This window comes from Talpa europaea (assembly GCF_964194135.1).
Source record: "Talpa europaea genome assembly, chromosome: 13".
Lineage (NCBI taxonomy): Eukaryota > Metazoa > Chordata > Mammalia > Eulipotyphla > Talpidae > Talpa > Talpa europaea.
This window is the reverse complement of record NC_140080.1, coordinates 8,129,856-8,144,780: the sequence shown is the minus strand read 5'-3', so window position 1 is coordinate 8,144,780 and position 14,925 is coordinate 8,129,856. Positions and strand designations below refer to the sequence as shown.

The 14,925-nt window shown below is 49.4% G+C and overlaps 1 protein-coding gene across 19 annotated transcripts in view; it reads left to right on the top strand.

Annotated features, from left to right (window-relative positions):
• The window catches only part of CAMK2D (calcium/calmodulin dependent protein kinase II delta), a gene marked incomplete at both ends in the record, with an annotated part of 257,338 nt that overhangs the window by 199,520 nt on the left and 42,893 nt on the right, over positions 1 to 14,925 (top strand). For 18 of the 19 annotated variants that reach the window (XM_084251889.1, XM_084251885.1, XM_084251883.1 and 15 more), the window contains 3 exons: positions 1,736 to 1,838; positions 7,699 to 7,782; positions 13,728 to 13,822. In XM_084251889.1, coding sequence (XP_084108015.1) covers positions 1,736 to 1,838; positions 7,699 to 7,782; positions 13,728 to 13,822 — 282 coding nt within the window. Of the gene's footprint in view, positions 1 to 1,735; positions 1,839 to 7,698; positions 7,801 to 13,727; positions 13,823 to 14,925 lie in introns of all 19 variants that reach the window. The other variant, XM_084251880.1, reaches the window with a different exon arrangement.

The following is a 14,925-nucleotide window of genomic DNA, read 5'->3' as shown; positions in this document are numbered from 1 at the left end:
TTTAGTGTATAAGTAGCTAGAAATTACTTTTCATTAAATTAGAAAATGTATGCATGTAGGAGACTGTCAATTTTAGTTATAAAAAACAAACGTCAGATGTGGCTAGAGTTTATTGATAGATAATAGAGTTCCAAGAAATCTCGACTATTGGGACTTTGTAAAAGTAATTTCAGCATGGAGATCTTTCATATTCTTGAGACATCGTCATCCCATTCAGATTAAATATCATGTAATTAGTGTTGAGGTAATTCAAAATCCTACCAACCCTAAAAGCATCACAAAAGTTTTCTTTCCATTACCGATTGTCATATTAGGGGTGGATCTGATGGCAGTGCACAGCAATAGCCTGAAGAAGCCTGGTCCTCGATGAAGACTTACTTGCCTACACTCTTACTCTTGCAGACTTCACCTAATCTCTTCCAAGTGATGAGTCTTTGCTAACTTGCATGGCTGGCTTACTCCATGAGTAATTGGTTTAGGCTGTGTTTGTACAAGGTCAAAACAACCAACAAAGTCGACTAGCTCATTCTGAAAGAAAGTTGCCAATTTCATGGGGAAAATGTGAAAATAATGGTTAATATAAATGCAAGACGCATCCGATTGACTCTTCGATTTTTCAGTTCATTGTTTTGGCCCTTGTAGAGCACATTGTTCCCCAACCTTCTCTGGTCTGAGACACAACGGAAGCTTGCTGGGTGCTAGCTTAGCTGATGGTAAGGGAGCACTGATCCCCGATCAGCCTGACCACGTGTCTGTCCATATCTGGATGACAGAATTCAGTGTATGCATTCACCCGTCCTCTTTTCCTGACCCTTTTCTCCTTAAGATGTAGGGAGCAGGTCCAGGGAAATGCAAGACTTTGCCCTGATGCTTATTTTCAAAGCACCGATGTGTCTCAGCCTCCTGGTTGGGAAACAGTGACATAAACACAGCCTTATTCCAAGAACGAGCTATTGGTCCTTGAAGAATAAGTACCCAAGAAAATAGAAACGTGTCTTTCTCCTAGTATTCTGAGATGTGAAGATAAATATATAAGTAATGCTTTGAATCACACTTTGAAGACATGTAAATTATATCATAAAAGAACTGGCTTATAAAGAAAAGCTAACTATAACATTTGGCAAATAGCAGTAGACTCTTTCTGCCTTTAAGAATAAACAGATTCTTAAAGGCAGCAATTTTAATCCATAATTCAGAGTAAGATTCCAAAATTTGTACCAAAATTGTTTGGAAACATTGAGGAATGAAAATCACTACATTTGGGTCCAAACTCTTGAAGTCAACTAGGATTCAGTTTGCACAGTTTCGTTTGCCAGATGTCTGTAGATTGGTCCAACTCCTCTTATCATTTTGCCAAGTTTCCTTCTGCTGAAATGTCTGTGCTCTGTTGGGCATCTAAACTGCTGCCTGTGGCCGAGGCTGGACCCCAAGCACCCCTGGAAGCATGTGGGCAGGTCAAGACAGGTGCCCCCATTCATTCGGTCTCCCCGCAAGTGCATTCTCTCCAGCCCACTAGTTCAGTACGTGTATGCACCTGTCTGAAGCCTGCGCACATGGCCGTTTGTAACCACGTTCTAACCACGTTTGCCCGGGGTTTAGGAATGACAGTCTGCGGGACCAAGGACGATGCATGACTTTCTTCCCTCCTCATCTTAGAAAATGTTGTTCGTTTTGCAGAGTCACTTAAAAAGAGGTTCTCACTTCAGTCTCTTTTTTTTTTCCTTCCTAAATAAAGCCTGAGAATTTGCTTTTAGCTAGCAAATCCAAGGGAGCAGCTGTGAAGCTGGCCGACTTCGGCTTGGCCATCGAAGTGCAAGGAGACCAGCAGGCGTGGTTTGGTGAGTAGCGTGTCTCCTGCAGGAGCGTGTGTTCCCCCTGGGGCCGGTCTGCCCGCTCCCCCCCCCCAACCCAGCTCTGCCCACTCCTCCGCACCGAACCCACCTCTGCCCACTGTCCCCCGCCGCCAAGCGACGGGGAGATTCCAGATAACAGCTCCAGGACTCGTTTGAGACGCTGGTCCTCTATGAACAGGAACTGGGCTGAGATTAAGGGCATAGACTCTGGAAATAACTGAAGGAAAGCGATGGTAGGGGAGCATCACGCGTGGACGCCTTCCCCCTCGAGGGATGGGTGAGAAACAGCCTGTACTAAGACTCACAGGCAGGGGTGCGCTTTTCACCGGTACTTACGTTTTGAGTGAGAGTTGCAGGTTCATACACAGCCTTAGTGCCCAGACTGCCCGGTGAGGAGCAGGTGCTCAGGAAGCATCTCACCCAAGATTTTGCCTATTTTGCAATGAGGAAATTAAAGTCTGGATAAAGCACTGTGAAATATGTTTGTGTCCGTATATGGTTTGTCTGTCCCTCCGGAGGGCCAGTTTCCTCTCTGAATTGTCAAATTTCTACCTGAAGACATTGTTGTCTCGCAGTGCAGTCGTTAAGCAAATGTAGAGTCAAGTGTCTCTGCGCCGCCTTGGGGCCCGTGTCCTGGCCGGCCGGAATCGGCTCTTTCACCCGCTGATGTTCTGAGGTGTTTCTTGCTCGCATTCCCCGGTCTTACCCCATTTCTTACATCGCGTCCCAAGACATAACCTTCCTCCCCCACCACGCCTCTCTCTAATTTCTTCCCTGGGTTTCAGTGTGTTGACATTCGGTCATTTAAAAAAAATCTCCTTCCCTTCTTAGCGTGTTTTCCTCTGACAGCAGCTGCAGGAGGTGCAGAGGGCTCCCTCCCTCCGGCTCACATGCAGGCCCCTCTCAGGCCCTGCACGCGCCTGTCTCCTGCGTGCACGCGGCGCTCCGAGGAGTCACCGGCTCCCTCTGCCCTCCAGCTAGGTCAGGGGAGTGGGTGCATGGCAGATGCACCCCCCCACCCCCGGGCCAGCATGTCATTCAGGCTCTCGTTCTGCTGCCTGCTCTGTTCCCTGTTTCGGAACTGGGTGTGTCCATGTGTGTGTGTGTGTGTGTGTGTGCGCCTCCCACGCTTCACACTGCCTTTGCATGAGCTTTCCCCCGCCCCCCCATGGACTGAGCACTCTGCAACTTGGCCTTGGGTTGGTCCTACCGTTTAACCTGCGACTAAGCCTCTTTCTGGTCACTGCAAACCAAAACCCAGGGCCCAGCGCGAGGTCCGCAAGTTGAGATTCAGAGCCATCATCGTATCTAGGGGGAAAAGCATGGTCGATACAGATGAAAAATAAGAACAGGACTCGGCAGCCAACAGGAAGCAGCGAGGCTGCTGCAGAGGCGGCAGAGCAAGTTGCCTGGGATGCAGAAATGACGTAGGCGACCCCGCCTGGGGGTGCCCATGCGCTGTGCCGGGCGAGTGAGAGTCTGCCTCTGGGGGTGGGGACACACTTCCACCCCCATCATGGGGGTTTGCTCGCTGGCACATGAGGACCTGGGGCATTCCAGACAGGGGGTCCGTGCCAGATCGCGGCGCCAGGCGCTGTGTTTCCTCCTCCGGGAGTAACAGAGTTTACAGCAGAGGGATCGGTTCACACCTGAGGTAAAAAGTGTATTGGGGACACGGGTAGGTCACGAGTTAGGAAAGGATTCTGTCCTTTAGAAGGGCTGGCCTGGAGTTGAGAACCCACAGTTGCGTGGGCTTGGCGCGGAGGAGCATGGCCTCCGGACAGGCCCCCCAGCCTCGGAGCCGGCCCCACTCCCCACTGGTGCTGCGCCTCCAATTCTGCATGAGGGCGGGGCTGGGGGGGCAGACCAGCTCCAGAGAGCTCACGGAGCGGACGGGGTCCGAGCTCAGGAGACGCTGTGTAAGGACATCACAGCCCAGAGGTGGGCTGTAGAAATAGGCGTGCAGCCCTGTCCAGAGGAAGGCGGGCCCCCACTTGCAGGATGCGGGCCACGAGGCAGTTGGGCCGCTCTGGGGTTGCCCACAACGCGCATAAGGTGATGAGTGGGTCTCAGGAGGAAGACGAGGCTCGTGGAATCCGCACCAGCCCTGGGCTGGGTGCTCACGCGGGCATGGCCTGGCCTCCAGCTGCTCCCGAGTGCAGCAGTGCGGGCCAGTGGCGCTGCAGGGCCGCAGCTGCTTGGGGGGGGGGGGGTTGTGTGCAGTGGGGACAAAATTCTGTTTTTTGAATCAGAATAACGGAGTTTATTCTTAATAACGGGTTCTGATTCATAAGTGCCAGGTGACCCTGGCCAGGCCCCTTGCATCTGGCAAGATCGGTGTCTGTTTTTACACGACGAGCGCCCCGCAGGGCTTCTTGAGACTAAACTGAACGTGGGGACACACCCACGCTGTAAACACACCACAGACGTGTCCTTTGGAAGCTCAGGGAATCAGGGAAAGACCAAACGTCAGGTTAGTGGAAGCAGTATTAATTATCCCAACTTAAAAAAAAAATAAAAAACACATACACAAAAATTCCAGTGGTGATAATTCATCACTAGGAGCAAGCTGGTCCTACAGAAACCGTGATCGGCGGGGAATCAGCGTCCCTTCTCAGAATCCGCTGTCAGCAGGTCAGCTCTTGTTATGGCAGATGCTGAGTAATGACTTAGAAGAGGTGCATGTTAATTTCTCAGAAAATTCACATTTGGATATGTAGAAAGATGGTTTTCAAGCTTAAGAGAATTCACATATGCCCCTTTATTTTTGGCCTATTGTACTCTATTTCAAGTAAAGCCTCACTGTAACTAGCCGAGGGGGACAGGAGACAGGTGTGGTGCCATTCTTTTGGGTGGACCACCAGAAATATTTTAGAGTTTAGAAGAGAAAGCATGTTCTCATATGAGTGAGTGGGCTTGCTTTTTATTCAGTATTGCCTGGCATCAGAGTCTGGTGCACTTGGCTGATTAATTTTATCTTTTATTTTTTTTAATAGTTTTTTTTTTTTAGAGAGGCATGTTTTTATTTATTTATTTATTTATTTTATTTGTTTGTTTGTTTTGTTTATACAAGCACTGGGTACAGTCAGAAGCGCGGGAGGGTGAGAGAATTCACCAGAGCCAGAGCGGGGAGCAGAGCAGGCAGAAGGAGCGAAGTACACTGCTGAGGGGAGCAGCGGGCGGCAGGAGAGGTCTGCGCGCCATGTGGGACCCTCCTCCGGTGGCCGGGGAGCAGCCGGGGATCGAACTGGCACCGCAGAGGCCGCGGGCAGCCTCGCAACCCAGCGCTCAACCGCTGTGCCACCGGGGAGGCCCAATTTTATCTTTTAAAATGTAGTATCCGTGTTTAGGGGGTGAGGTGGAAGCCTTATCATTTTAACAAGAAAAGAGCTGAATTTTTATGAAGTGTAATGCCACAGTTTGGGTATTTGCATAATTTTATTTTAATACATGTAAGAGCTCTGTTAAAAATCAGAAAAAAGAAAACTAAGACATTGTAAAAGTTGGTTATTACGTGTGGCATTTTTTTTAATGCTCATCTCAAGCCCACATTTATTTTTCCCACGTGCTCTTGCTCTGTCTTCGTAACCCAACCTATGTGAATATTGGCCAGAAATGCTGTTCATCCCTGGGTCCTCCCTACACTTAACGTGACATTTCCACTTTTTGGGGGCTGCTAGAAAAATAGATACATAACATAGTCTTGCTTAATGGCATAATTATTGTGCTTGGTTATTGTTATGTCTTCTTAACTATTAAGACTTTCTTGATGGCGTTACAGTGCAGTGGATACATTTATAATAGTAATTCTGCTTTCTCTTTGTTTCATCTGTTCTGTACTCCTCATGGTTTCTCAGTGTGGGAAGCCGGTGCCATCTGTGCAGAAGGCCAGCTCTCGTGATGTCCCTGGGGATAGCTTCTGCCATGCTGAGGAGGCTTGGAGGAGCTTACTCTCCTGGTGCTGGCCTTACCTGTTTGGCCCTCAGTGTCTCTGCACTTGTGAGAACTTGCTGGCCCATATGCTGTCTGCTAGCACTCATGCATGTAGACGCAGGCTTCATTATTCTTAGGTGTACAGACCCCCTTGGGTGCTCAGGGGGTAGTTGTACTAAATAAGAATGACTGCGAAGGTGTTCTTGTAGCATGTAAGTCTCCAGGAAAGGTGTGTAATAGTTTAGGTATAAAATTATCTTCGTTTTATACTCAGTTAATCACATACTTCCCTGTCTTTGCTGTCTTGATCAAATATCAACACTTTCTGCTCTCCAGTTAACTAAGATCTTTAAGATGGAAATAATGCAGAACCAACCTCTGTTGGGGGGGGGGGGGAAGACGGTTCAGGAAACAAAAAAGTAACATTGGGGTGAGGTTGGGAAATCTATTTTCAAGAGCCCTTCTCAGCAGTAGAAAGAAATGGTGTTGGGTGAATGAAGGGAAACCAGATGGTAAAGGATCTGAAAGTGCAGGGCAAGACCTTGGCCCAAGACCTCGGACTGCCCTCTGACCTGCACATGAGAAGTTAGTTACTTTCGATGTATTTTTTAAATGGATTTTTTTTATTTGAAAACTTATTTGCAAAAATAAGAAATAGTTTCCTCTAGACTGAAGGTATAAATTATGTGTGCCCTTCTGGACTCCGTCCTGATTTATGGGAAATTCTCTTTTACCATCCAATTTTACCATCCAGTTTCCTAGCACATCTCTTTAAGTGAAAGTCTGCCTGATGCCTATTTGGTGCAGACTCATCTGCATATTCCTGAGACTTGGCTTTAGTTGCCAGTGAGAAGGACACACCGATCCTCTGTTCGGACACTGCGAGCTCTTTATTTTGGTCTTATTTCTTCTCCTCATGAATCTTCAGTTACTCTCAGCTTCCCCTCCCCCCAGAGCCTGTCTCACTTTCTAAACTGTCCATAACTGTCCCTTTTTGCAAGTTTCTAACCCCATCTTCAACTGTGCGCTTTCCTTTCTTCGGGCCTAAGTGGGGAGGCTTGGCTTCCAGCCTCTGAGGTCTGTGACCGGGGCCTGTGAATTAAAATAACAAAAAAACAGGTGCCAGGAAAAGACCAGACAAGTTTGAGTGGCTGGTGATACTTCAATGTTTAGGTGCACAGAGACCTTCACAGGGAAGCAGTGAAACCCCAAAGAAAGGCTAGAGCCAGGGCTTCTATGCCGCTTTAGCCAAGAGTGCTAAGTGGTCGGATGCAATGAGATGAAAAAGAGGGTTTGGACAGGGGGTGCAGATTGAGGGGGAGTGACTAGGGAATCTGTGGGGACACCACTGGAGACCGGGTATTTCAGGGAGGTCTGTTTGCACCGATTCACCTCAGCATTGCCCCCCCCCCCATCTGGCAGAGTGAGCCTGCCTCATACTCCAGGGGCAAGTTGGGTGTCTTCCTCCAGGAAGTGTGGGCAGAACATTGTTAAAATCCCTGCCTGCATCTGCCGATCATCATCGCCTTCAGCTCCAATTAATCAACATGCCAAAGAGGCATATTTTGGGGTGACATGTCCTGATCTCATCCACCAATTTAGGTTTCATCCCCCCATACGTTAAGAGAATAAGAACTGCTAAGCAAGCGGCGTGAGGCGCAGACTGACCACAGGGCACGCCAGCTTGGCCCTCACATCTGGAAAAAAGATGAGTTTTCCTCCACAGCGCTCCGGGCAGGACAGAGGAGGCGCCGCACTGCTGTGCAGAGCAGTGGGTCTCGTGCTGTCGGCCCTCTCAGAGCCTCGCTCTTCCTTGCATGACGCGCCAGAGGGGAAAGTCTCTGACGCGTCCCCCCTCGCCTGCCCGCTCCACGCTGGGCCGACCCTGACTCCGTGGCCTCTCTTTCCCCAGGTTTCGCCGGCACGCCTGGATATCTGTCCCCAGAGGTGTTGCGTAAAGATCCCTATGGAAAGCCAGTGGACATGTGGGCATGCGGTAAGGAACCATATTTTCGTGCACATTTTCTAGGCCATTCGTATTGTTATCGTTAAAAAAATTATCTTTTACATTTGAAGATGCTCACCCGGGAGCGGAGGCTCCCAGAGCAGGAAGGGCTGGGTCATGGGTCACGCACAGGTTGCTGAGGTTTTGATTCAAAAGGTATTTGGGGTAGGAGGGAGGTTGGCATTTTGGGCGGGATACCAGGGGGCACCAATGCTTCTGGTCTTGGAAGCTCTTTGAAGAAGGAGCCGCAGAGCATGTCCAGAGGGGTCACGCTTTTGAGTTTTTATGCTCTCACCTCATCCAGGCAGCTCCTACAGCAAATGCTATGTGAGCACAAGATGCGGGGCACAGGGATCAAGGGAGACATGGCAGCTTCTAGGGAGAATGAATTGACTGTCCCCTGGGAACTGAACCCCGAGCGAGGCCTTTCACAGCCAACTCCCAGCAAAGGAGTACCCTAAGTCGCCTCTGAGGTCTAAAGGCACTTCCCGTGGTAACGCGTGTTTCAAGAAGGCGAGAGGCCACAGTCAGGGCTCCTGTAGGATGACACGGAATCCTTGTCCTCTGGGGTTCTGGGCACGGACTTGGAGTCTGAGTTCCCAGCACGGCGTCATGCTCCCGATCTATAAATAGTGTGGCTTCAGTTATATGTGATGTTGGCTTTGCCTCATTAACAGCAGGTTGGTGTTTGATCTTAAAGTGAGCTGTCTTGAGCTTTCAGAGTGAGCGCCAAAGCTGGGGAGGCAATTAAGGGAGCAGCCCTGCATTTGGAGTTTCCCGCGCTTGGGTTCGGGAGTTAGCTTTGCCCCTGCTACCCCATGTCTCTTTATCACCTCTGAGTTTCTTAACCTGTAAATAGGAATATATTAGCCTCCTGGGATACTAAGAGCATTAAATAGGGTGCAATTTCAATAAATACAGTTGATAGTTTGTGAAGCCATTTGCAGTGCGAACAGCTATTATTCTAAGAGACTGGAATTGTCCTTAGTTAAAAGTAAGGTTTTAGGAGTGCCCCACCTGTCTTTGCCCTGCCAGTGGAGAATATCTTCTAAGCGCGAGCTCTACCTGCCTTTAGCTTCAGTCTGTTGTCAGCAGATGTCCTCATGGAGGTCTACGTGCAGATGGCAGATACCTCAGATTATTTCCCTTGCAATAAATCAGCTCCCATCACAGATCTGCTCCTGCTGATGAATGCAAAAGAAGCAGAGTGTGCTGAGAGGCAGGCACCGCAGATGGGCTTTGTGGGGGACAGAGTTGAGTGTGGTCAAGTGGAGGGCTGCTCTTGGGCCTTGAGTACTGGAGGGATAGCGCATCCCCCGATCGGTGAGCTGCAGGAGGACTCGGGCCAGGGCTCAGCAGGGGAGTCTTCCCTCACCTGCCGCCTCCGCTGGGCGGCTCAGCCTCCCCCCACCTGTTTTGTCATCCCTCCTCTTTTGCTTGTTTCCTTCCTAGTTTTTTTTTTTTCCTGTTTTCCCTCCTTCCATCTGCTTCATAGGTAGGAGACCGTGTGAGTAGGGCTGAAGGAAGCTCACCCAGCCCTTCTGCTCTCTTGCTGCATGGCTGGGCACAAGGCACGCGTCTCTGGGTCGCAGCCGCCTCCTGCAGAATGGAGGCATCACTAGGACTTGCCTCCCAGGGCTGCCAAGAGGGGTGTATAGTAAGTGTTAGTTATTGTTGTCATAGAGAGTGCGGCTTTATAAACGAGTGTTGCACATCACCAGCTGTGACGGAGACAGACCGAAGCCTTACATTTCAGGAGATGACTCAGCGTTATTGTTCGGAGCACCCGAACACTGGGGACCGCGTCTCCTGGCCCGAAAACGCCGTCCCTGCTTTCTCTGCTCACGTGTCCGTTCTTGCTCACGTGCCTTTGATTCTGCGGCAGACTTTCCTGGGGTCCAGCTCCACAGCTCCTGAATCCCATGTCATTCATTTCAATACTTTAAATAGACCAGTTATTTGGTTCTTGCATTAAAACCTGTTTGTTTTTTTTTCCACTATCTTATCAATTTTGTTGGCGTTGCAGAACGCCCGCACCTTTAAAAGCAGCCACAAAAGCTGACATTAGGTCTGTGGACGCCGTGTGGCCTGGTGCTCAACAGAGAAAATGCGCAGCCCCTGCCGGGCCCGGCCGGCCCTGAGCTGAGTGCAGGCGGCCGTGTGCTTGGTAGCCGTGACGCATCCGGTTTACACCGGTTCAGCCTCACCAAGCACCGAACTCAGTTTCCAGATTGCTTTGTCACTGTGGACACACGTGGCTTCTGGATTTTGTTGGCGTGCATTGTCCCTAGCCACTGCTCTAGCTCCCCTTTGAAAGCACAGGCCCGTTTCACTGATGTGAAAGGTGAGATGCCTTGTAGGGTAAGAGCTTCCATATTCTTGACAAGAGGAGGGGACAAAAGAGGGATGGAAAATAAAGTAGGCGCTCTCTGCTCGTTGTCTGAGCTGGAAAACATTCCTGAATCTGGTCAGAGCTGCGCAGGTGCATGGGTAGGTGATAGGACATGCCTGCACGGACTCGTGTGCACCCCTTCACGCCCCACATGCACGCGGCAGGAATGACTGACTGGGGACATGGAGTCTAGCGCGGCTCGGCCCCACCCACTCCACCACGGCGAACCCCCTGCGAGGCCCCGTGGCAGCTGGGGAGCACTGATTCCGTGTCCTCAGGGACCGCATGGATTGTGTGCGGCTTTTCCGTGCGTGGCTCAGGGTCCCAGCTGACCATGAAAACACCTTCTAATGCCAACTGTTTAGGGGAAATGACCACGATCAGGAGCATCGTGATGGCCTGTCCTGCCTTGTGTTAATGTTTCCGGGCCCCTGTTGTGGACTTAGACGTGGGGTTTCCATCTGTCTGTCTGTCCCCTCACTCAGGCAGCAGGCCTGGTCCACTCAGATCCCTGTATTGATCGCGGCTGCACCTTCCTCTTTTCCTGCTGCAGCGACACCGAAGCAATGCACGTGTGCTCGCACTGCTCTGAGGTTATGGCGTATCGTGAGACACTCTTTTTTCAGCCCCCTATCAGCGCTAGCTCTTGCCAGTTGAACGGCGACTCCTTTTGAAGGACAGACGCTGCTCGCACAGTGAAATGACACTCCCCGGATAACAAAACCATGGAACAAATTGGCTAGCAGGCTGGCAGCTCGTCTTCCGTGCGAATTAAGCTGTGAGCACGTCTGACAGCAGGTGGTTTTTCTTTTCAGCCGTTGACACAGACCAGAGAGAAATGACGCTGGTGTGGTGGCTGAGGGAAATCTGTCCATTTTTTGGTTAGAAATACGCAAGAAAGTTTAAATACCACCTTGTCTTGCTTTTGTGAGCTCACACAGAATATGGCCTGACCCATGCTTGCAATTCAAACACAACCAGTGCATTCCTGGAAAGTAAATGATAGACATGAACGAAGCAAGAGCAGAGCCGTTGTCAGTGCTGCCACTGACAACGGGAAATTGGGCCTGCCGGCTTCCTGCAGGCAGACACAGCCCACATGTGCATCTGCCTAGTGCTGGAGGGTTGTCTGTTTGCCACCCAAACTACGGATCATCAGTAGTTACCATCATCTGGAAAATAACTTACTATGCTGCTGCCTTTGAACGTCCAGAACTTTGTTCTACTTGTCACTGGCCCTGTAGGTTACAGTATGAATTAGGCACTAGCCTAATTTGTACTTGTATTTTTGAATTGTATTTTTTTTTTTTGCATAAAGTATTGCTAGACAGAAGAGAGCCATATTACCCCTTGTAAAAAGTAATCGTGCATTTCCAAACACCACACCCATTTGCCATGCAGGCTCCTAGTGTGCTCTGTATGTACCCAGAGTATGAAGTAGGTGTCTTGCTGGATGGTTCCATTCCCTTGCCACTGACTTCTCAGAGTTCTAACTGTGCTGTTTCATCTTCTTTCATTAGAACAGGCTTTAGAATGTTTTAATCATTAATGTGATTATAGGTTTAATCACTTTACTAATTCTAATCAGTTTTGAATATTCTTGATAATGCAGTCTATCTAATCAGTAATCAGTGCTTCTCAACTCGTTAATCAAACACCTCTTACGTCTCTCCCAGGCACAAAAACATACACAGGTGACCAGTTTAGATTCCATATTCACATGTTTGTTTTTTTAAAGATTTATTTATTTATTTATACAAGCACTGGGTACAGTTAGAAGTGCGGGAGGGTGAGAGAATTCAGCAGAGCCAGAGCGGGGAACAGAACAGACAGACTGACGAAATACACTGCTGAGGGCAGCAGCGGCCGGCAGGAGAGGTCTATGCGCCATGTGGGACCCTCGCCCGGGGATCGAACTGGCGCTGCAGAGGCTGTGGACAGCCTCGCAACCCAGCGCTCAACTGCTGCGCCACCAGGGAGGCCCCAAATTCACATGTTTTATGGAACCAACTGTATCAAAATAGTGTAACTTCTCATTAATGGATAATCAGAAACATACCAGAGTGACTAGTATGATGGGGCCTTTCGTGTTCATCTCTGAGAGAAAATGGCCCTTTGAGAAGCTTGACAATAAAACTATTATCGTCTGTAAGAATTGCTTAAAATCACCAGCTCTCCAGCAATTTTGCCATCTGCCCTCTCGTCCTGCAAGTTGTCGTTAGTTTGCTCCCCTAAATCTCTTTTAAGCTATAGCTTGCCCCCGATTTCTCTTCACTTTTTCCCCTACTCAGTTTTCAGTTTCTTGAAGCCTGTAGTTCCCCCCGAGCCCCGAGGCACCAGTCTCACTCTGCAGCTGCTCCTCACCCTGTAAGGAGCCAGGAATCCTGGTACAAGTGATGGAGTCCGAGTCCAGATCAGGAGGACAGATGAACCAGGGGTGTCTTATTAGATCAGAAGGAAGGGAAACTTTCAAGGCCACAGAGTTGGTATCAGCAGGACTCGAGAGTCAACTAGAAGAGGCTTCTACGGGTTCAAGGTGAGACAAAACAGAAGACATAGAAGAAAAGGAACAGTGATGAAGTCAGACTGGCAAAGTTTAAGCCCATGTATCCATGGTGAGAGTGTGAGGACCGCAGAAACCCCCGCCTTGGCAGGCTGCTGGGGACCCAATGCATTATGCTGTCAGTGAGTTTCCAGGAGCGGGGTGGGGAGCGGTCAGTGAGCCTACCTTTCATAGGTGAGCTGCACCTCAGGGACACCGAATACTGGGCTTAGGAAAAGTCATGACTCATTTTCGCAGCAGATGGCACTAGAAAATATGCCATGACTTTTCTGACAACCCAAGAGTTGCCGAACTAAGCAGTCAGTGCCCAGGTGTGATGGAATTGGACTAGTTTGCAGCCCCTCGTGGACCGCCTAGGCGGTGGTCACTCGCCACCGTGGACATCATGACGCACTGGCAGGTCACATCACCTGCCCTGCACCAGTCACCCCACAGGGAAATCAGAAATGAAGATGCTTTGCTTGGCTTTAAAAAATTTCAGTGTCTTAGTTATGGGGAATGGAGAAGACCCACAGTTTTATTTTTTTTTCCTGTGATCTGGGAGGAAAAGGTACAATGTTAGGGTTATAAGGAGAGCACAGTCGGAAACATGTGTGAGGCAAAGGCTCACTAGTAGACACATGTGAAATAATCAAATTAAGATACACAGCTACAGGGACAGGGTGACTGCAGGGGACGTTGAAGGCAGGGCCGAGTGGAAACCTTACAGGGAAAACCTCAGGAGACGTGGCGTGCAGGCTTGCTTGTGGCTCAGTAAAGTCACTGAACCCCTGAGCCCATTGTGCCCCACCTGGTAATAGGGTTCTTGAGCACAGGGGAGGAGCCGTCACCCTGCATCTGCCATGCTTCAGACTGGATCAGAAGACGTCTCCCCAAAGTGTAGCCATCGGTTCTCTTACTTGCAGGGGTGTGGCTGGTTTCTGGGTGGGTGAGCTGCATTTGCGGGGTGACGGCAGTGACGCGCCTCTGCTTTCCTCACAGGTGTCATTCTCTACATCCTCCTGGTGGGATACCCCCCGTTCTGGGACGAGGACCAGCACAGACTCTACCAGCAGATCAAGGCTGGAGCGTACGATGTATGTAAATGACCCCAGAGCTTGGGTTGAGGGCTTGATTTGCTTTTTAAGCGTTAATGACCAGGAAACAGGTTTTTTTTTTCATTGTTCTGTCAGCCATAGTTCTCAACAATTGCCCTCTTTCTTAGGAAAGCCGAGATAATGCAGGAAATATATTTCCTTTTTCTTTCAGCTCACTATCTCCTAAGATTAAAAGGAAAATGGTTGACAGACACTGAGGAAGGACCTGGCTCAATGTGCATTTGAAGACACAAAGATTAAGATTTTCACAGTGGAAGTAATTACTACCTGCTAGTTGAATTATATTCCCAAATGCCTGCCCAGTGATTTAAAATTCTGTATCAGGGATGTAGGTATTCGGTGGAACATGAGTCCATATTGTCAGAACTGATCAGGTTTTGTTTACCCATTGGGCTGCTGGGCAAGCTTTCATTTGACGAGCCCAGGTTCACCCTGGAAAAGTCTTTGAACACCCCAGTTCCAGACCTTTTCCAGTTAGAACACTCTGAACGAGGCATCTGAGCTAAATTCTGAACCCAGAGGGAAGACCTTGTCTGGTTTCTCTTTATGGCTTAACTTGGTGCTCAGTGAGTTAGTCAGCAATCCTTGGCTAACTACATTTGCAAATAGGGGTGACACCTCTAAGACTTCACCCCACCCGGCCCCCCTGGACATGCATGCTGTGTTTATGTGAGGCCAAGGAGTAGTAGGTAGTTGTGGGTCCACCTTCTGTGCACAAATTGCACTCAGGATGCAAGCGAGGAGGCCATACACACAATCTGTCTTCTTCTCCGTCACGTGTCATGAACCCAATGCTTTTCTGTTAAAATGTTCTGCTTAGATGGATGGGCTTATCATGAGAATTTGAAATGTGTATTTTTAACTTAGAAGCATGCCATCGTAGCTGAAGTAATCATTTGACAAGCTTTTTAATGACGTAGCCGTAGCTGGAACCATGGTACAGACCAGGGCAGCAGCTCGGGGCAGCCAGGCCGGGGGTGCAGGATGCAACCTGGGGAAGGTTTCACGACCACTAATGTAGAATACGTCTGTTTCTACTGGAGCTGCTAATTCTGTGAGTGAAGGTGCATACGGTCCAAAAC